This window comes from Phyllobates terribilis, unplaced genomic scaffold (genome assembly GCF_046119375.1).
Source record: "Phyllobates terribilis strain yellow unplaced genomic scaffold, ASM4611937v1 Scaffold_13__5_contigs__length_258822181, whole genome shotgun sequence".
Lineage (NCBI taxonomy): Eukaryota > Metazoa > Chordata > Amphibia > Anura > Dendrobatidae > Phyllobates > Phyllobates terribilis.
Window position 1 is genome coordinate 210,240,589 of NW_027362773.1, and position 21,863 is coordinate 210,262,451.

A 21,863-nucleotide genomic window follows, 5' to 3' on the forward strand; every position below is an offset into this window, starting at 1 on the left:
ATAACATAGAGAAGATTTTAAGGATTTATTACAGGACGCTGAGGAGCTGTGATAGCGCCTCCTCCGGTGACAGCTCCTGGGCTGCGGCTTCTGATGACAGTGGGCGGGCAGAGCCCTCGGTCTCGGAGTCTTGTGCCCAGTCACTAGGCCGCGGGGAAGCCTCGGCCTCAAGTATCAGCCCGGCCCACACATGGGGCCACTGCTGCGGGCTCTCGGGAGGAGGCCGGCCGGTCTGTACGGAGCGTGGAGGCTGCTGAGCAGGACGGAGATCAGGAGCAGCAGCTCCGGGGGATTACTGCAGGTATAGGGGGGGCAGAAACCGGGGTTACAGGGGCAGTAATACAGGGCAGATACCGGGGTGACAGGGTTAGTAATACAGGGCAGATACCGGGGTGACAGGGGCAGTAATACAGGGCAGAAACCGGGGTTACAGGGGCAGTAACACAGGGCAGATACCGGGGTGACAGGGTTAGTAATACAGGGCAGATACCGGGGTGACAGGGGCAGTAATACAGGGCAGATACCGGGGTGACAGGGGCAGTAACACAGGGCAGATACCGGGGTGACAGGGGCAGTAATACAGGGCAGATACCGGGGTGACAGGGGCAGTAACACAGGGCAGATACCGGGGTGACAGGGGCAGTAACACAGGGCAGATACCGGGGTGACAGGGGCAGTAACACAGGGCAGATACCGGGGTGACAGGGGCAGTAATACAGGGCAGATACCGGGGTGACAGGGGCAGTAATACAGGGCAGATACCGGGGTGACAGGGGCAGTAATACAGGGCAGATACCGGGGTGACAGGGGCAGTAATACAGGGCAGATACCGGAGTGACAGGGGCAGTAACACAGGGCAGATACCGGAGTGACAGGGGCAGTAACACAGGGCAGATACCGGGGTGACAGGGGCAGTAACACAGGGCAGTTACCGGGGTGACAGGGGCAGTAACACAGGGCAGTTACCGGGGTGACAGGGGCAGTAACACAGGGCAGATACCGGTGTGACAGGGGCAGTAACACAGTGCAGATACCGGGGTGACAGGGGCAGTAACACAGGGCTGATACCGGGGTGACAGGGGCAGTAACACAGGGCAGATACCGGGGTGACAGGGGCAATAACACAGGGCAGATACCGGGGTGACAGGGGCAATAATACAGGACAGATACCGGGGTGATAGGGGCAATAATACAGGGGTGACAGGCAATAATACAGGGCAGATACCGGGGTGATAGGGGCAATAATACAGGGGTGACAGGCAATAATACAGGGCAGATACCGGGGTGACAGGCAATAATACAGGGCAGATACCGGGGTGATAGGGGCAATAATACAGGTGTGACGGGCAATAATACAGGGCAGATACCGGGGAGGCAGGAGCAATAATACAGGGATAACCTGGCAGCAATACAGGGCTGATCCTGAGATGACACAGGCAGTAACATAGGGCAGATACAGGGGTGACGGGTAATAATATAGGGCAGATACATGGGTGACAGGGCAACGATACAGGGGTAATAATATAGGGCAGATACAGGGGTGACAGGGGCTATAATACAGGGCAGTAATAATAGGGGCAGATACAGGGTGTAAGAAGTAACAGTAAGATGGAGGTTACCGGATGATATAGGTGTATTTGCTGCTTTTCATCTCTGTGGTTCTGTTCCTATATCTGAGGGTTTTCCTTCTTGGAGAAGCTCTGACCCCGAGTTTTTTTTCAGACACTACTGTGCAGGAAAGTGACCCCGATATCTGACGGAGTAACCACATTCCTAATAAGACGGCATGCCATTGAAAATCCCGCTCAGCTCTGGAGGCTCCTAGGTCTGTCATTTCACAGCTTACATTAAAGAAAAAACTTATTTAAGGAAAATTAAAGGGGTTCTCCAGATTTTCAGCATGGGTAGAGGCTGTTCTCGAGTCCCGCAGCCCAGCTGCTATTATAGTGAATGGGAGCGGAGCTGCAGACCCCGTAGTATAAGGCAGTCCACATTATAAGGCAGGAGAGCCCCTTTAACGCTTTGTTCCTGGGTTGGTGAAACAGTATTGGCTTTTATTATACAGGGGGGATCCATTACTTCAGCTCCACCACAGAAAGGAGGAAAGAAAATCAGAATGAAGATTCCAGTAAAAGAAACCAGAAGGAAAACGACGGTACGTGAGATCAGTGCAGGCCGGGTGGTGCACAGTAATGGCAGCAGATCAGTGCAGGTCAGGTGGTGCACAGTAATGGCAGCGGGGCGGGTGGTGTACAGTAATGGCAGCAGATCAGTGCAGGGCGGGTGGTGTACAGTAAGTGATGGAGGCAGATCAGTGCAGGGCTGTGGATGTACAGTAAATGATGGCTGCAGATCAGTGTGGGGCGGGTGGTGTACAGTAATGGCAGCAGATCAGTGCGGGGCGGGTGGTGTACAGTAATGGCAGCAAATCGGGGCAGGTAGTGTACTGTAAGTGATAGCGGCAGATCTGATGGGGGATGTACAGTAAGTGATAGTGACAGATCAGTGCGGGGCGGGTGGTGTAGAGTAAGTGATGGCAGCAGATCAGTGTGGGGCGGGTGGTGTACAGTAAGTGATGGCGGCAGATCAGGGCGGGTGGTGTACAGTAAGTGATGGCAGATCGGGGTGGGTGGTGTACAGTAAGTGATGGTGACAGATCAGTGCAGGGCGGGTGATGTACAGTAATGGCAGCAGATCAGTGCGGGGCGGGTGGTGTACCATAATGGCAGCAGATCAGTGCGGGGCGGGTGGTGTACAGTAAGTGATGGAGGCAGATCAGTGCGGGGCGGGTGATGTACAGTAATGGCAGCAGATCAGTGCAGAGCGGGTGGTGTACCGTAATGGCAGCAGATCAGTGCGGGGCGGGTGGTGTACAGTAAGTGATGGAGGCAGATCAGTGCGGGTGGGTGGTGTACAGTAATGGCAGCATATTAGTGCGGGGCGGGTGGTGTACAGTAAGTGATGGTGGCAGATCAGTGCGGGTAGATGGTGTACAGTAAGTGATGGCGGCAGATCAGTGCGGGGCGGGTGGTGTGCAGTAAGTAATGGCGGCAGATCAGTGCGGGGCGAGTGGTGTACCGTAATGGCAGCAGGTCAGTGGTGGGTGGGTGGTGTCCTGTAATTGCAGCAGGTCAGTGGAGGGCGGGTGGTGTACCGTAATGTCAGCATATCAGTGCAGGGCTGGAGGTATACAGTAAGTGGTGGCAGATCCGTGCGGGGCTGGGGAAGTACAGTAAGTGATGGTGGCATATCAGTGTCGGGCTGGAGGTGTACAGTAAGTGGTGGCAGATCGGTGCGGAGCTGGGGATGTACAGTAAGTGATAGTGGCAGATCAATGCGGGGCGGGTGGTGTACAGTAAGTAATGGAGGCAGATGAGTGCGGGGCGGGTGATGTACAGTAAGTGATGGAGGCAGATCGGGGCGGGTGGTGTGCAGTAAGTAATGGAGGCAGATGAGTGCGGGGCGGGTGATGTACAGTAAGTGATGGAGGCAGATCGGGGCGGGTGGTGTGCAGTAATGGCAGCATATCAGTTCGGGGCTGGAGGTGTACAGTAAGTGGTGGTAGATCAGTGCTGGGAAGGTGGTGTACAGTAAGTGATGGTGGCAGATCAGTGCGGGGCGGGTGGTGTACAGTAAGTGGTGGCAAATCAGGGCAGGGGATGTACAGTAAGTGATGGCGGAGCAGGGCGGGTGGTGAACAGTAAGTGATGGCGGCAGATTAGTGCGGGGCGGGTGGTGTACAATAATGGCAGCAGATTAGTGCGGGGCAGGTGGTGTACAGTAAGTGATGGAGGCAGATCCGTGCAGGGCGGGTGGTGTGCAGTAATGGCAGCATATCAGTGCAGGGCTGGAGGTGTACAGTAAGTGGTGGTAGAGCAGTGCTGGGCGGGTGGTGTACAGTAAGTGATGGTGGCAGATTAGTGTGGGACAGGTGGTGTGCAGTAAGTGATGGTGGCATATTAGTGTGGGACAGGTGGTGTACAGTAAGTGATGGCAGATCAGTGCGGGGCGGGTGGTGTACACTAAGTGATGGTGGCAGATCAGTGCCGGCGGGTGGTGTACACTAAGTGATGGCGGCAGGTTAGTGCGGGGCTGGTGGTGTACACTAAGTGATGGTGGCAGATCAACCAACTTTTCAGACTTTCATCAAAGTGATCTGATAGATTTCCATCATATCGTTGCTTGTGGCATGAACAATATACAGACTTATATGCCACATTTTGTGTTTCTCAGATGAGGAGAAGAATAAGGAGCACCTCTTGTCGGTCTATCGAATATTCACCCTTTCTATACTTGCCCTGGGTATATACTTTATGACCACCTTTAACACCATATACGTCTCCTGGAATGAATTTGTAAATGAAATGCTGGCCAAGGGTGAAGTGAAGCGGGTAGACGTCGTACCTGAGAGCGATTACGTTCAGATCTTCCTCCACGAAGAAGCTGTGGTCCTTGGCCGACCGGTAAGTAACGTCACCTAATGCCACAGCACTTGCATTATTGCATCATTTACAGTTGGTCTTGGCCACAAATTACATTGATCCCTTATCTTTAAAGGAAAGGTGCCGTGATTTTTATTTTTGTATTAATAATTATTGATTATGTAATCAATTAATTATTTTTAATACAAACTGAAATTTACTTGTTTAATTGCTTTTTATTTTTTCTTCAGCCACTGGGAGTGGCCATTTTCATTTGCTGGTGTCTACGACACTTGCACAAAATACTGCTCCTGTTCATAGGAGACTGCTATCAGTGTCCGTCCGCATCTCCTACACTGGAGATGCCTCCTGCTGTGACAGGGCTGTGCAGGTCACAGCTGTGGAAGGAGTCGCGGACATTTTGTTGTAGCCCGCAGCTACTCTGCACACTCCAGTTTCCCCCTGTCACCGCTTACACTGCTCAGTGCGGGCTGTGACAGGAGGTGCCAGGGAACGAAGGTCCGAAATGAGGTGAGTATCAGCGGCGCTGATCAGCGATCAGAAGTCTGTGATTAGTAGTACAATGCCAGGCTGCTGATCACCACCTTTGTCACCAGTGTTCAGAGCACAGCAGAGTAATTATCACCCTGCTGTGTCCTGATCACTGCCACAGCTATGCTATGTCACTGTAACGCATGTACTGCCATAGCAGATCTGTGTATGTAATGCCATCATACCTGATATGCCCCAAGGCAGTGGAGAACTATGGGGAGGGCATTCTACTATGGGGAGGGCATTATACTATATGGAGGACTATATGGACTGCATTATACTATATGGACTGCATTATACTATATGGACTGCATTATACTATATGGAGTGCATTATACTATATGGAGGACTATGGTGAGTGCATTATACTATTATATGGAGGACTATAGGGTACATTATACAATGTGGCGAGCTATTGGAAGAGCATTATACTATGTGGAGGACGATTGGGGGGTGCATTATACTATGTGGAGGACGATTGGGGGGTGCATTATACTATGTGGAGGACGATTGGGGGGTGCATTATACTATGGGGGGTGCATTATACTATGTGGAGGACGATGGGGGGGTGCATTATACTATGTGGAGGACGATGGGGGGTGCATTATTCTATGTGGAGGACAATGGGGGGTGCATTATACTATGTGGAGGACAATGGGGGGGTGCATTATACTATGTGGAGGACAATGGGGGGGTGCATTATACTATGTGGAGGACGATGGGGGGGTGTGCATTATACTATATAATTCCAGGCTGCTGATCACCGCCTTTGTCACCAGTGTTCAGAGCACAGCAGAGTAATTATCACCCTGCTGTGTCCTGATCACTGCCGCAGCTATGCTATGTTACTGTAACGCATGTACTGCCATAGCAGATCTGTGTATGTAATGCCATCATACCTGATATGCCCCAAGGCAGTGGAGAACTATGGGGTGTGCATTATACTATGGGGAGGGTATTATACTATATGGAGTGCATTATACTATTTGGAGTGCATTATACTATATGGAGGACTATGGTGAGTGCATTATACAATGTGGAGTGCATTAATACTATATAGAGGACGATGCGGGGGTGCATTATACTATGTGGAGGACGATGCGGGGGTGCACTATACTATATGGAGGACTATGGGGGGGTGCATTATACTATGTGGAGGACGATAGGGGGGTGCATTATGCTATATAGAGGACGATGGGGGGGTGCATTATACTATATAGAAGACGATGGGCTGGTGCATTATACTATATAGAGGACGATGGGGGGGTGCATTATACTATATAGAAGACGATGGGCTGGTGCATTATACTATATAGAGGACGATGGAGGGGGTGCATTATACTATATAGAGGACGATGGAGGGGGTGCATTATACTATATAGAAGACGATGGGGGGTGCATTATACTATATAGAAGACGATGGGCTGGTGCATTATACTATATAGAGGACGATGGAGGGGGTGCATTATACTATATAGAAGACGATGGGGGGGTGCATTATACTATATAGAAGACGATGGGCTGGTGCATTATACTGTATAGAGGACGATGGAGGGGGTGCATTATACTATATAGAGGACGATGGGGGTGCATTATACTATATAGAGGACGATGGAGGGGGTGCATTATACTATATAGAGGACGATGGAGGGGGTGCATTATACTATATAGAGGACGATGGGGGGTGCATTATACTATATAGAGGACGATGGGGGGTGCATTATACTATGTGGAGGACGATGGGGGGGTGCATTATGCTATGTGGAGGACGATGGGGGGGTGCATTATGCTATGTGGAGGACGATGGGGGGTGCATTATGCTATGTGGAGGACGATGGGGGGGTGCATTATGCTATGTGGAGGACGATGGGGGGGTGCATTATGCTATGTGGAGGACGATGGGGGGGTGCATTATGCTATGTGGAGGACGATGGGGGGGTGCATTATGCTATGTGGAGGACGATGGGGGGGTGCATTATGCTATGTGGAGGACGATGGGGGGGTGCATTATGCTATGTGGAGGACGATGGGGGGGTGCATTATGCTATGTGGAGGACGATGGGGGGGTGCATTATGCTATGTGGAGGACGATGGGGGGGTGCATTATGCTATGTGGAGGACGATGGGGGGGTTCATTATGCTATGTGGAGGACGATGGGGGGGTGCATTATGCTATGTGGAGGACGATGGGGGGGTGCATTATGCTATGTGGAGGACGATGGGGGGGTGCATTATGCTATGTGGAGGACGATGGGGGGGTGCATTATGCTATGTGGAGGACGATGGGGGGGTGCATTATGCTATGTGGAGGACGATGGGGGGGTGCATTATGCTATGTGGAGGACGATGGGGGGGTGCATTATGCTATGTGGAGGACGATGGGGGGTGCATTATGCTATGTGGAGGACGATGGGGGGGTGCATTATGCTATGTGGAGGACGATGGGGGGGTGCATTATGGTATGTGGAGGACGATGGGGGGGTGCATTATGCTATGTGGAGGACGATGGGGGGGTGCATTATGCTATGTGGAGGACGATGGGGGGGTGCATTATGCTATGTGGAGGACGATGGGGGGGTGCATTATGCTATGTGGAGGACGATGGGGGGGTGCATTATGCTATGTGGAGGACGATGGGGGGTGCATTATGCTATGTGGAGGACGATGGGGGGGTGCATTATGCTATGTGGAGGACGATGGGGGGGTGCATTATGCTATGTGGAGGACGATGGGGGGGTGCATTATGCTATGTGGAGGACGATGGGGGGTGCATTATGCTATGTGGAGGACGATGGGGGGGTGCATTATGCTATGTGGAGGACGATGGGGGGGTGCATTATGCTATGTGGAGGACGATGGGGGGGTGCATTATGCTATGTGGAGGACGATGGGGGGGTGCATTATGCTATGTGGAGGACGATGGGGGGGTGCATTATGCTATGTGGAGGACGATGGGGGGGTGCATTATGCTATGTGGAGGACGATGGGGGGGTGCATTATGCTATGTGGAGGACGATGGGGGGGTGCATTATGCTATGTGGAGGACGATGGGGGGGGTGCATTATGCTATGTGGAGGACGATGGGGGGGTGCATTATGCTATGTGGAGGACGATGGGGGGGTGCATTATGCTATGTGGAGGATGATGGGGGGGTGCATTATGCTATGTGGAGGACGATGGGGGGGTGCATTATGCTATGTGGAGGACGATGGGGGGGTGCATTATGCTATGTGGAGGACGATGGGGGGGTGCATTATGCTATGTGGAGGACGATGGGGGGGTGCATTATGCTATGTGGAGGACGATGGGGGGGTGCATTATGCTATGTGGAGGACGATGGGGGGGTGCATTATGCTATGTGGAGGACGATGGGGGGTGCATTATGCTATGTGGAGGACGATGGGGGGGTGCATTATGCTATGTGGAGGACGATGGGGGGGTGCATTATGCTATGTGGAGGACGATGGGGGGGTACATTATGCTATGTGGAGGACGATGGGGGGGTGCATTATATTTGGAGGCCTTTGTAGCAGCCTTTATACTTTATGAAGGACTATGTGGGGGCCATTATACTGTCTACAAGCAATTATACAGTGTGAAGGTTTGTGCTCGGTCCATCATACTGTGTGGCATCATACTGTGTGGAGGGCTAGTGCGGGCCATTATACTGTATGAAGGCCCATTATAGTGCATGGAGGGCTGTGTTTGTGTGTATGGGAGCGGAGGGGTTACAGTTGGGGCATCTAATCCCATCATGCGTGGTACAACCCAGCCGCGTGTATCTAATCCCATCATGCATGATACGACCCAGCCCCGTGTATCTAATCTCATCATGTGCGCTACGCCCCAGACCCGTGTATCTAATCTCATCATGTGTGATACGACCCAAACCTGTGTATCTAATCCCATAATGTGTGATACGACCCAAACCCGTGTATCTAATCCCATCATGTGTGATACGACCCAGACCCGTGTATCTAATCCCATCATGTGCGCTACGCCCCAGACCTGTGTGTCTAATCTCATCATGTGTGATACGACCCAAACCTGTGTATCTAATCCCATCATGTGTGATACGACCCAAACCCGTGGATCTAATCCCATCATGCGTGATACGCCCCAGACCCGTGGATCTAATCCCATCATGCGTGATATGCCCCAGACCCATGTATCTAATCCCATCATGCGTGATACGCCCCAGACCAATGTACTTAATCCCATCATGCGATACACTACACTGAGCCCTGTATCTAGATACGCGGAGTGCATCACATGCTACAATTGGGTACGAGGAGTGTAACACACTCTGGGATTAATTACAGCACGTGATACACTCTGCGTATCTAACCCCAGATTATGATACAGCGAGCAGCAACGACTAACAGAATCAGCGCCGTCCTCGGTGACACTGTACTTGTCTGTATCAGTGGCAGTCACCAACAAGATGGCTCCACACTGTTATCCTATATTTCATGCTTCCTTATCCTTCTGCTAACGCCCAGAAGGGGAGGAGAGGAGTGATGTCATACACATGTGATGCACATTTACTGCAGTCATTGTAATGCGAGCTAGCACTACATTAGGTTCTCATGGTAAATTTCAGCAGCTGCTCCCCCTAGTGTTTAAAAGTGGAACTACCAAACTTTTTACAATTATTTTTCATATTTTACTCCATTAAAAACAAATGATAATATTTTTTTAAAATTAAAACATTAATTCTTTACTTTTTTTTTTTTTTTTGGATGACACCTTCCCTTTTAAGGTAGGAGATAAATGGCTGTTCCTTGGGGGGTCCCACTGATCCCCAGTCCCCCTTTCCCCTAGCTGTATTGGAATTGAATGTTTCAGCATGGTGTGACTATAACTTTAATTTTTTTTTAATTGCCCCCTTCTCATAGGCCAGGACTTTGTTCTACAGAATGAAAGTGGCCAACATTGATAAGTTCGAGGAAAGGCTGCGCGACGCGGAAGATGCCCTGAATATCGCTGTGACCGACCGGATTCCTCTTTCTTACAAGCGCAGTGACTTTCTTGGAAAGTAAGATCATGGCTTCTATATAAGACGCTATGAAGATTAGAGGAGATGGAAATAGTGTGTCTGTTTTTTTTTTTCCCCCACAGTGCTGTGTACACCGTTGCTTTCACGGCTCTCGCCATCGGCCTTATTATCTACTTTTTGCGTCTAATTGGGCTAACAGGTCGCCAAGGAGGTTTCAGTGCTTTTGTGAGTTATGTTATATTGGATGGGATCACAAAGGGTTAAATCCTATATGGGGGGATTCACAAACTGCTCACTTTTGGGAGATCGGACCCAATACATTATTTTTTTTTATATTCCCTACGTTTTTCCTGGTAATATTGATAAATGGTTATTCCCAAGATAAAACGTTATCCCCTATCCCAACTTAGTGATTAGCGGGGGGACGATCACTGGGTTCACCAGCGATTTTGGGAAGCGGACTCTGCATGAATGGAGTGAGTATACGTGAACTCTACTCCATTCATTCTGTATGGGTCTCCAACCGTCCCCAAAGACAATGACTATAGTATAATAATATCCATTCCAGAGCCCTATTCTCACGATCACTGAGGGTCCCAGTGTGATCAATAAGGGGGAGACCCCTTTTTTTTTTTTCTTCTTTTTTTTACTTATGGCTCATTCATATTTTTGATTTTTGCATGCGAGTGCTATTATTGATTTTCACGGATAGCACTCGTATCTGTGATAGTCTATGCCCTTGAATTTTCTTGGTCCGCGGAGACATGTCCGATTTTGATCTGAGGGTCAGATCAAAATTGTCAATGAAAGTCACTGGGTCCGTGAAAAAACCCGACCGCACTTGGATAACATCCGATTGTGATCTGATTTTCATGGACTATCAGAATAGAGAAGGTGGAGAAATTTATTTTTATTTTTTTCAATTTCGCCACATACGAGAAAATCTGATCAAACCCGGATCGGAATAATCGGTCCATTTTTCCCATCCATTGAAAAAACGGACATGTGAATGAGCCCATATTCTATGCTTGAGAGCAACAGCAATTTTTGGTACCACAACCATCATGCGGCCTCACTGTTTTCACAATTTCAAGCACGTAGCCACTTTTCCTCCTATAGGGAAACATTGAGCATGGGAGCAGTAGCGTAGCCTTCCTCCTTGATCCAGTGTCCCCCTATAGATTAATTTACCAATGAAAAGAGCTACAAATTTTTGCTTTTATCTACAACTTACTGCTTTGTCTTTGGCTTCAGAATCAGCTGAAGACGGCTCGTTTTACCATTGTGGATGGAGCATCGGGAAAAGGAATCAGCTTTAAGGATGTTGCAGGGATGCATGAAGCTAAAATGGAAGTGAAAGAGTTTGTGGATTACCTGAAGGTAAGAAACTACTTAAACATGTACAGTATATCCCTGTTAACTTTTTACAGTGATCATGGTTGGAAATGATGTGAGAACCAGCACCAGCACGTGACAAACCCCTGGTCTAACTGTGTCTGGGAGTCATACAATCCTGTCTGGAGTGGTCTCCGGAGTACAGCCGGCTCCCAAATTGAAGCTCTGATCACAGCAGTCTAGCCCCTTAATGTAATGAAAACATTTAATTTTTTAGAGCCCAGAACGTTACCTTCACCTCGGTGCCAAAGTACCAAAAGGAGCGTTACTTCTTGGGCCTCCCGGCTGTGGAAAGACCTTGTTGGCAAAAGCCGTAGCCACAGAAGCGCAGGTGCCGTTTCTGGCAATAGCGGGATCAGAGTTTGTGGAAGTGATTGGAGGTAAGAAATAATAATTAAAAAAAAAAAAAGTGCTTATGTATGGGGTTTGTTTTTTTTATCCACTGACTGAGAAATTGCAAAGTTGAAAAGTTGCAAAACTTTTCATTTTGCCCGATATATCGTGGATCACCAAAAAAAAGTAATGTTTTGATTTAATGAATCAATCAGATCCCGGTTTTTGCATCTATTACAGAAAATGAGTAAATGATCTGATGATTGGTGCTGTGGTGAGTAGTGTAGTATACATGTACCAATTGTGATGCACCCTCTTCTATATTACTCTAGGTCTCGGCGCAGCACGTATGCGCAGTCTCTTTAAGGAAGCCCGGATCCGTGCGCCCTGCATCGTTTACATTGATGAAATAGATGCGGTGGGTAAAAAGCGATCATCTAACATGTCCACGTTCTCGAATACTGAAGAGGAGCAGACGCTGAACCAGCTGCTGGTGGAGATGGACGGTGAGCAGAGGCAGAAAGTTCCTGATCTGATGGCATGGAGGACCTAGTTGTTTAAAGCTTTATAAGGAACAAGCTTACTTGGGGTGCAGGGTTGGCTTATTTTTTAAAGGGGGCACTCCGGCATCTCTTACTTCTGCATCACAAGATGTTGGGTTCTGATGACGTTGTGTCGGTCAGGATATGTGCATGGCCGGCAGGTGACATCGGTGCGCCCTATTCTAATGCATAGACAACTGCCCAAGACCCGACAAGCATCTGTTGATTAAACATTATCACTTCAGATTTTTGAAAATATAAAATTAATGAACAGTAAACAGTGTAAAACAAAAGTTAGAAACGCCAGAATTTATTTATTTATTTATTTTATCTTTATGAAACATCGTGAATACTCCAAAATATTACCAATAAAAACAGCAACTTGTCACACCTAAACAAACTCCATCGACAGAAGAATAAAAAAAAGCTACGTGTCTCACAAAGTAATGATGTATTCCACATTTTTTTCTGCATAGTTTAAAAAAAAACAAAACACTTAACTTTATTTAGTGGGTCATATATATAAATAAACGCTGATACCAAACTATGTAGAGGCGAAAATGAAAAATAAAAAGGTAATGGCTGTTGGAAGAAAGGGACTAAAAAAGAAACCCGAAAACGCAAAAATATATATTTTTTTATGGTTGGGAAGGGGTTAGTTGTTGTCCAATGATCTAGGTCACAGTGTCTTGTTTGGCGCTATTTCCATTGCAGAATATGACGACGCCTCAACATGAATGTGTCCTATTAGGACATTTGAGCATCATGGAGGGGCGAGTACCGACCACGACAATCTCTGTGATCCTGTTTTAGCACTTTTTGTTCTGACCCTTTATATCGCCTCCATATTTTATAGTGCATTAACTTTCCCCGGTTGTGATTCAGTCCCACATTTTTTTCTGGTTTCTTAGTGCACTGGAGTAAACTTCCTTCCTTTGATTTATGGTTGACGGAGATAACATAGATCGGCCTTGAATGGGGGAGGCGTCGCTCCCTTTGCCCCCTTCCTTCGCCTGCCAGCTGTGGAGCCAGTCTTGTGTGTGATGTAGTGTTCGGCTCTGGAGGTGACAAGCATTGCTTAATTTTGGCTATTCAGCAATGGCATCCTCTCCCGAGATGTGACATGGCGTTGTGGGACGTTAGCCAGAAATAACACTCGCACATCCTGGTTTCCTGAATTTCTCACTCACGGCTCTATTATTAATTCCCCCTCCTTCGGCAGTCGTCCCATACTAATCAGTGGTGATACCAGAGTATATAGGGTTACGAGGAACGTCTCTGCTCTCTCCGGCAGGTATGGGCACCACGGATCACGTCATAGTACTGGCCTCCACCAACAGAGCCGATATATTGGACGGGGCTCTGATGAGACCGGGAAGACTGGACAGACACATTTTTATCGATCTGCCCACGTTACAGGTAAGAACAGACTTGTCTTTATGGTGAATATTTAGTATTTCATTACAGCCACCCACGCGCATTTCTGTCTTTTAGGAGAGAAGGGAGATCTTTGAGCAGCATCTGAAAATCTTGAAACTGACGCAACCTGGGAATTTCTATTCGCTGCGCCTGGCGGAGCTGACTCCTGGGTTCAGTGGTACGTGGCAGATATCACGACGGGTGACGTAGTCTCAGCAGTGGTGGGTATAGACCACAGAGAGGGCAAAGTGCCCATGTGTGATAATAGTATGTGGCCCCTAAGAATCACAGTTTACCAATCCTTGTACGCTATGAAGTTCACTTGCCCATTCTGATGCAAAGTAATAACCTTCTAGCCACTTTTAAAATGACAGTGGCCACCGGTGCTGTTGCTCATGTCGTACTTGAAGCTGCTACCTTGCTTCCACCCTGTAGATGAATGACAACCAAAGCTGCAGATTTCAATGTTTCCCTGACTATCTAACTTGTGTGGAAGTGTCTTGGCAATCTTTCCATAGCAGATGTCAGAGGAGTGGGGAGAAGAATTTGTTCTTTTTTTTGTTTAATTAAAAAGTAAATTGTTGTTTTTCCGTCACCGCACCGCCTCCTAAAAATGCAATAAAAGGATATGAAGGCGTCATATGTGCCCCAAAATGTTATCAATAAAACGGTCAGGTCATCATGCAAAAAAAAAAAAAAAAAAGATCTCGCATCAATGGAAAAATAAATTTTTTTTACTAGACTCAAAAATGGTGACATAAAGCAAATTTATATTTGACAATTCTTTTTTGAGCATTAAAAAATACAATAGTGTGTTTCAAATATATAATTTCCTTTTTTGTGGCTTTAAAAAAAAATATATATTTTTTTTTTTCAGTGGGTGGGGAATTTATACAGTTATTAAAATGAACTGAAAATCTAAGAAAATACATATATTTTATACTATATACAGTACAGACCAAAAGTTTGGACACACCTTCTCATTTTAAGATTTTTCTGTATTCTCATGACTTTGAAAATTGTACATTCACACTGAAGGCATCAAAACTATGAATTAACACATGTGGAATTATATACTTAACAAAAAAGTGTGAAGCAACTGAAAATATGTCTTATATTCTAGGTTCTTCAAAGTAGCCACCTTTTGCTTTGATGACTGCTTTGCACACTCTTGGCATTCTCTTGATGAGCTTCAAGAGGTAGTCACCGGAAATGGTCTTCCAACAATCTTGAAGGAGTTCCCAGAGATGCTTAGCAATTGTTGGCCCTTTTGCCTTCACTCTGCGGTCCAGCTCACCCCAAACCATCTCGATTGGGTTCAGGTCTGGTGACTGTGGAAGCCAAGTCATCTGGCGCAGCACCCCATCACTCTCCTCCTTGGTCAAATAGCCCTTACACAGCCTGGAGGTGTGTTTGGGGTCATTGTCCTGTTGAAAAATAAATGATGGTCCAACTAAACGCAAACCGGATGGAATAGCATGCTGCTGCAAGATGCTGTGGTAGCCATGCTGGTTCAGTATGCCTTCAATTTTGAATAAATCCCCAACAGTGTCACCAGCAAAGCACCCCCACACCATCACACCTCCTCCTCCATGCTTCACGGTGGGAACCAGGCATGTAGAGTCCATCCGTTCACCTTTTCTGCGTCGCACAAAGACACGGTGGTTGGAACCAAAGATCTCAAATTTGGACTCATCAGACCAAAGCTCAGATTTCCACTGGTCTAATGTCCATTCCTTGTGTTCTTTAGCGCAAACAAGTCTCTTCTGCTTGTTGCCTGTCCTTAGCAGAGGTTTCCTAGCAGCTATTTTACCATGAAGGCCTGCTGCACAAAGTCTCCTCTTAACAGTTGTTGTAGAGATGTGTCTGCTGCTAGAACTCTGTGTGGCATTGACCTGGTCTCTAATCTGAGCTGCTGTTAACCTGCGATTTCTGAGGCTGGTGACTCGGATAAACTTATCCTCAGAAGCAGAGGTGACTCTTGGTCTTCCTTTCCTGGGGCGGTCCTCATGTGAGCCAGTTTCTTTGTAGCGCTTGATGGTTTTTGCAACTGCACTTGGGGACACTTTCAAAGTTTTCCCAATTTTTCGCACTGACTGACCTTCATTTCTTAAAGTAATGATGGCCACTCGTTTTTCTTTACTTAGCTGCTTTTTTCTTGCCATAATACAAATTCTAACAGTCTATTCAATAGGACTATCAGCTGTATATCCACCTGACTTCTGCACAACACAACTGATGGTCCCAACCCCATTTATAAGGCAAGAAATCCCACTTATTAAACCTGACAGGGCACACCTGTGAAGTGAAAACCATTTCCGGTGACTACCTCTTGAAGCTCATCAAGAGAATGCCAAGAGTGTGCAAAGCAGTCATCAAAGCAAAAGGTGGCTACTTTGAAGAACCTAGAATATAAGACATATTTTCAGTTGTTTCACACTTTTTTGTTAAGTATATAATTCCACATGTGTTAATTCATAGTTTTGATGCCTTCAGTGTGAATGTACAATTTTCATAGTCATGAAAATACAGAAAAATCTTTAAATGAGAAGGTGTGTCCAAACTTTTGGTCTGTACTGTATATATTTCTTTTGTAGCTAAAGAGGTTGTGAATATATGTTGTTTTTTTTTTTTGCCACACAAACCAAAAAAATCTGTCTATCTCTATATATAGTTAGTGTATTTATAATATACATATATATAGTACAAATACACACACATATTATAAATACACACACTAATATATATAATATATATATATATATGTGTGTGTATTTATATTAAACTCAAAAAATTTCGAAATTGCATTTTTTTCCCACCATTTCTTTCCAATTCTATTTTTTTTTTCCCTGGTTTTCAATACATTGTATGGTAAAAAAACTACTAATCGTCCTGCAAAAAGCAAGCCTTTAAACGATTATGTTGAAGGGAGGAAAAATCCAAAAAATTACTAAGTCATGAAGGGGTGTTGGAAAGAAAAGGTTTAGATGTGTAATTCCCCTGTGGCGTTGGCCGCCCAATTGTACCTGCTTTCGGCTGCATCTTTTTGCTAGAGGAAGGTTATGTTGGAGTGTTAGCTCAGTGGGGGGAATATCCTCATCCTAACACATCTTGTAAGAATTGCGTCTTCACGTCCTGTTCAGGAGCGGATATCGCTAACATCTGCAACGAGGCGGCTCTGCATGCAGCACGCGAAGGCCACCCGTCCATAGACACCATGAACTTTGAGTATGCCGTGGAGAGGGTTATTGCAGGTAAGTGATAATATCCCACCACAGACAACATCTGCAAGGAGTTTGTATGTTCTCCCCGTGTTTGCGTGGGTTTCCTCCGGGTTCTCCGGTTTCCTCCCACACTCCAAAGACCTACTGATAGCGAATCTAGATATGAGCCCCAATGGGGACAGCGATGATAATGTATGTAAAGCGCTGCGGGCTATGTTGGCGCTATATAAAAATAAAGATTATTATCATATATGTATATTTAGAATTGATTAAAGTGGTTTTCCCATATTCAAAATGTATCCCTTAGGGGGAATAACTTGTGATTTTGGGAAAACCCCTTTGATAATACAGAATATATAATATCAATAATAAATGTCTATATTGATCAAATGGATATGGGTGGGTCGCCAGAAGAGGGGTCTTGTATTTTCTGTCGTCCTCTGCTGTTGCACTCAGCTGTCTTTAGTGCCATAGATATATAATGGAGCAGTGAACAGCCACTCCTGTCAACTCCTCCTGACAGTGCTCTTGTGGCCAGGGGAGAAGAGTGCACTGTCATTATTTTTCAATTGATACCATTTAGCCATCTTTTATACACAGGGACGGTCAAGAAAAGTAAGATCATGTCAAAGGAGGAGAGGCGTGTGGTGGCTTACCATGAATCCGGACACGCGTTGGTCGGATGGCTGCTGGAGCACACGGAAGCTGTAATGAAGGTAAGGGGGAACCCCAGGGGTTAACACTTTTACGGAGGGCAAAAAAATTGTTGCAGATTTTGCATTTAATGGACGTTCAGAGCAACTCTTATGTGTCGTCTCTACAGGTCTCCATCGCTCCGAGGACAAATGCAGCCTTAGGGTTTGCTCAGATTTTACCAAGGGACCAGTATCTGTACACCAAGGAGCAGCTGTGCGAGCGGATGTGCATGGCGCTGGGTGGCAGGGTGGCAGAGGCAATAACCTTCAACAAGGTCACCACAGGTATGCAACAAAAATTATATTAGCGTGGTTCATTTTCTTGTTGGGCTAGTCCCAAATTTATTTATTTTTTAGCCAAATTTGGGCATTTCCTAGTCCGTAAAAGAGGTGTGGATTACAAAAACCTCATCCGAAAGCAGAAATTCCTGCATATTTTTTTTTAGATTCTTGAGACAGAACTTTTAAATATCATGCTTGATAAAACTGGGATATTGACAAGTATTGCTTAACCCCTTAACGGCCACTGCAACCTCGAAGGTGCCGATAGGCTTCTATGGCGCCTTGAGGCTAAAGTTTGCCTGTGGTGTATGCCTTGCCGGATGTAGGGTCTCATAGGGCTGTATAAGACATTGCCATGCAGAAATCTATGAATCCAGTAAGTAACCACATGGTTCCTTATTCCTACTGCGTGAGACTCTAAGTTGAAAAAAAAGTTAAAATGTCTAAAAAAAAATAAAAAAAAAAAAATATATATATATAGTGTTAGGCTCCTACTTGCACAATCTAGGTCAGCCTTAAAATATTTTAATTTATCACACTATGATTATTATTGCTGGAGGTTTTCATGTTTTCTCCTGTTGTGCAGGCGCTCAGGACGATCTGAGGAAAGTGACCGGGGTGGCATATAATATGGTGAAACAATATGGCATGATACCCAGCATCGGGCAGGTCTCCTTTCCAGACAGTGACTCCTCGACGGGCATCGGGAGACGACCCTTCAGTCAGGGATTGCAGGAAATGATGGATTATGTGAGTAACATTTTGTATTCAGAGATGATGGGATGAGGAATTGGCGCTTTCATCCACCTATCCAGTTATATTGCTGAATAGTTAGTAAGCGGTACAAAATAAGGTCCTGGATTACTTCCTCGTACTGGCGCTACACTGTTATGTTTCACAGTGCATATAATCCTGATCTGCTTATTACATATTTTCTTCATGTCGTAGGAAGCGCAGCAGCTCATTGCAATAGCTTACAAGAACACAGAGAAACTATTGCAGGAAAACAAGGACAAGCTGCAAATGGTACGGATCTGTATACCTGCTACATATCTGCGTGCGCGCATATTAGCTTGTAAATGGTGACGGTATATAGCAGCGGTAAGTGGTGACGGTATATGCCAGCGATAAATGGTGACGGTATATGCCAGCGGTAAATCGTGATGGCATATGCCAGCGGTAAATGGTGGCGGCATATACCAGCGGCAAGTGGTGACTGTATATACCAGCGGCAAGTGGTGACGGTATATACCAGCAGCAAGTGGTGACGGTATAAACCAGCTACCATTCGTTATACCTTAAATGATATTGGTATACACCAGCTGTGTCGGTATATACCAGCTACGACGCATTTTAGGGCTCATACTCATCTGCGTATAAATCGGATGAGTACAATCCGATAAAAAAAATTTGATTACTCTGGCTAATGTTATTCACTGATTCAGTATTTATCTGCTATTTTTTTTCTCACCTTGGATTGGACTGAGAAAAAAATCGCAGCGTGCTGCGAGTGGCCGCGTATATCCGATGAGACTCTCCAATGCAAGTCAATGGATGCGAGAAAAAAATCGCACAGGCCATTCGTATGCCGTCCTATTTTTACGCACCCATCTCATAGGAAACCCGACATTTCATCAGCCGACTACAGTAAATTCACAGCCTGAACAGTCAGAATAGATAAAATATATATAAAGACAGAAAGATGTCAGTGAGATATATAATTAGTGCAGTGCATGTGTGTTTACTGTACATGTATTTATCTAATAAATCTAAAATTAAATTAAAAAAATTGCATGGGGGTCCCCCTTATTTTTAATAACCAGCTGAGGGAAAGCGAACAGCTGTGAGCTGGTGGTATTATTCTGGGAAGGCGGCAATAAACATGGAGCTTCCCAGGCTATTAATATCAGCTCACAGCTGTTTACATAGCCTTTACTGGTTATTAAAAACGGGGGACCCCCAAAAAAATCATATGGGGTCCCCCTTATTTTTAATAACCAGCAAAGTCTAAGCAGACAGCTGTGAGCTATTATTAATAGGCTGGGAAGATCCATGGATAGTGGCCCTTTTCCAGAATAATAACACCAGCTGTCAGCTTTCCCTCAGCTGGTTATTAAAAAAAGGGGGACCCCACACCATTTTTTTTAAACTTATTTAATAGGTTAAATAAGGCTAAACACCCTTCAGTGCCACATGAGACACTGAAGGGGGCTAGTTTATTATATGTAGGGGGTTTGTGACATTTGTATTATTTTTCTGTCGTCCCCTTTCTTGCACATTCACACCTTTCCTCTGTTTCCGTAGCTGGCCAGTGCCCTCTTGGAAAAGGAAGTGATAAACTATAATGACATTGAAGCACTTATCGGTCCTCCTCCACACGGGCCCAAAAAAATGATCGCCCCGCAGAGTTGGGTTGAAGCTGAGAGGGATAAACAAGACACCGGAGAAGATGAACCTCCGAGACCGCTGCCTCGGAAAGATGAGGAGGAAGAAGAGGAACCTAATATGACACCTGCCTAAAAAAATGACTGCTACAACCCAAATTCAGACGTTGGTGCGGCCACGAGTCTCCTGATCCAAATTTGACAGCCTTCATATATGAGACCGTGGAGTTCAGATCAGGAGATCGGTGGCCGGTCTGTACTCGGACTGTGATGCACCCTCGGATGGCTGAGGCCTAAAAGCCACTTCCGGGCATTCACACGTGGCAAGTTTTTTTTTGCAGAAGTTTCTGTGACTGGCCCATTTATATGAATGGGGCTTACAGAAATCCTTGCACCCCTTGAAGAACAATCCCATTGAGATGAATGCAGTATATGTACATACCATTGCACCGATGCAGATGTTGAAATCGCAATTAGAGTTTTGCATTTTATATTTAATAAATCGAATTAAAGTTGTAATTTTTTGTGAAAAAAAAATAAATAAATTTATTTATTGTGTTTAAATTATTGTGGCTATTTTGGACCTGTAAGATTTTCCCCCCACAAGTAGCTGATTTCATTCTCCGCAATAGTAAATGATGTCTGTGGGAAACCTCCGAGAAAATGTTTTCTGGCGACCTGTACATTGCAGGATATTAACGGGTAACCATGTGCTGCAAAGATCCTGGTTTATAGTCCCCATATCACCCTAACTGGACACGGGGAGCTGGTCATTTACATTAAACAACTCCTTCAACCCTGTAAGGACCCGATGAATTTTTTAATTTCTTTTTTTATCCATTTTATATTTTTTACACTTCCGTTTTTATCCTTCACTTCTTTTAAGAGCTGTAACTTGTTGTTTTTTTTTTACCATTTACAGCCGTATGATTGCTTTTTTTTTTGCAGGACCAGTTGTAGTTTTTAAATGACAATCATTCATTTTAATCATGCAACATATTGAAAAGCGAGGAAAAAATCCAAGTGGATCATAATGGTGAAAAAAAAAAAAAATGCAATTTTGCCATTGATTTCCCCCTCCCCCTGCTATTTATTGTGTGATATTAAATGACCTGATAACATGATTCTTCACGTCAGTATGATTACTGCATGATCTTATTCTAAGTGTTAATTATTTTTTTTTCTCAAAAGGTTTTTTTTTTTATTTTTTTTTATGGTCACCGTATTTTGAGACTCGTATCTGTTTTCATTTTTTGGGGGCAATTTTGCTGTGCCAGGGCCTGTTTTCTTGTGTGGCAGGATGGTATTAGTATTGTTACCTCTTTTTTTTTTTTTTTTTTTTGGAAGTGATCACAACGTTTTGATCACTTGTTATTGCATTTTTCTTAAATAAGTGCGGCAGTGGAATATTGACAATTCTGGTGTTCCCCCTACCCCTATTTACAACATTCACCATATTTTTAGATTTTCATATGATCGGACTTTGAGACTCGTTGATACCAGATAATAATTTATTTTTATTTCATTTTAAACTGGGCGAAATAAAGTAATTTGACTTTTAAGAATTTGTTTTCATACTTTTCAAACTGCAGTGTGGATGTAAATGATGGTCTTCTA

The 21,863-nt window shown here is 45.5% G+C and overlaps 1 protein-coding gene across 1 annotated transcript; it reads left to right on the plus strand.

The window, feature by feature from the left end:
- The first annotated feature begins 57 nt into the window (after nucleotides 1-57).
- SPG7 (SPG7 matrix AAA peptidase subunit, paraplegin) lies at nucleotides 58-20,810 on the plus strand. Its single transcript, XM_073659193.1, has 17 exons — nucleotides 58-301; nucleotides 1,723-1,825; nucleotides 2,066-2,155; nucleotides 4,234-4,463; nucleotides 9,872-10,011; nucleotides 10,095-10,197; nucleotides 11,227-11,352; nucleotides 11,585-11,747; nucleotides 12,033-12,206; nucleotides 13,537-13,661; nucleotides 13,737-13,839; nucleotides 16,805-16,915; nucleotides 17,486-17,601; nucleotides 17,709-17,865; nucleotides 18,449-18,612; nucleotides 18,811-18,888; nucleotides 20,167-20,810. The coding sequence occupies exons 1-17, from the start codon at nucleotides 191-193 to the stop codon at nucleotides 20,380-20,382; spliced, it is 2,310 nt and encodes a 769-aa protein (XP_073515294.1). The 5' UTR covers nucleotides 58-190; the 3' UTR covers nucleotides 20,383-20,810.
- The last annotated feature ends 1,053 nt before the right edge of the window (nucleotides 20,811-21,863 follow it).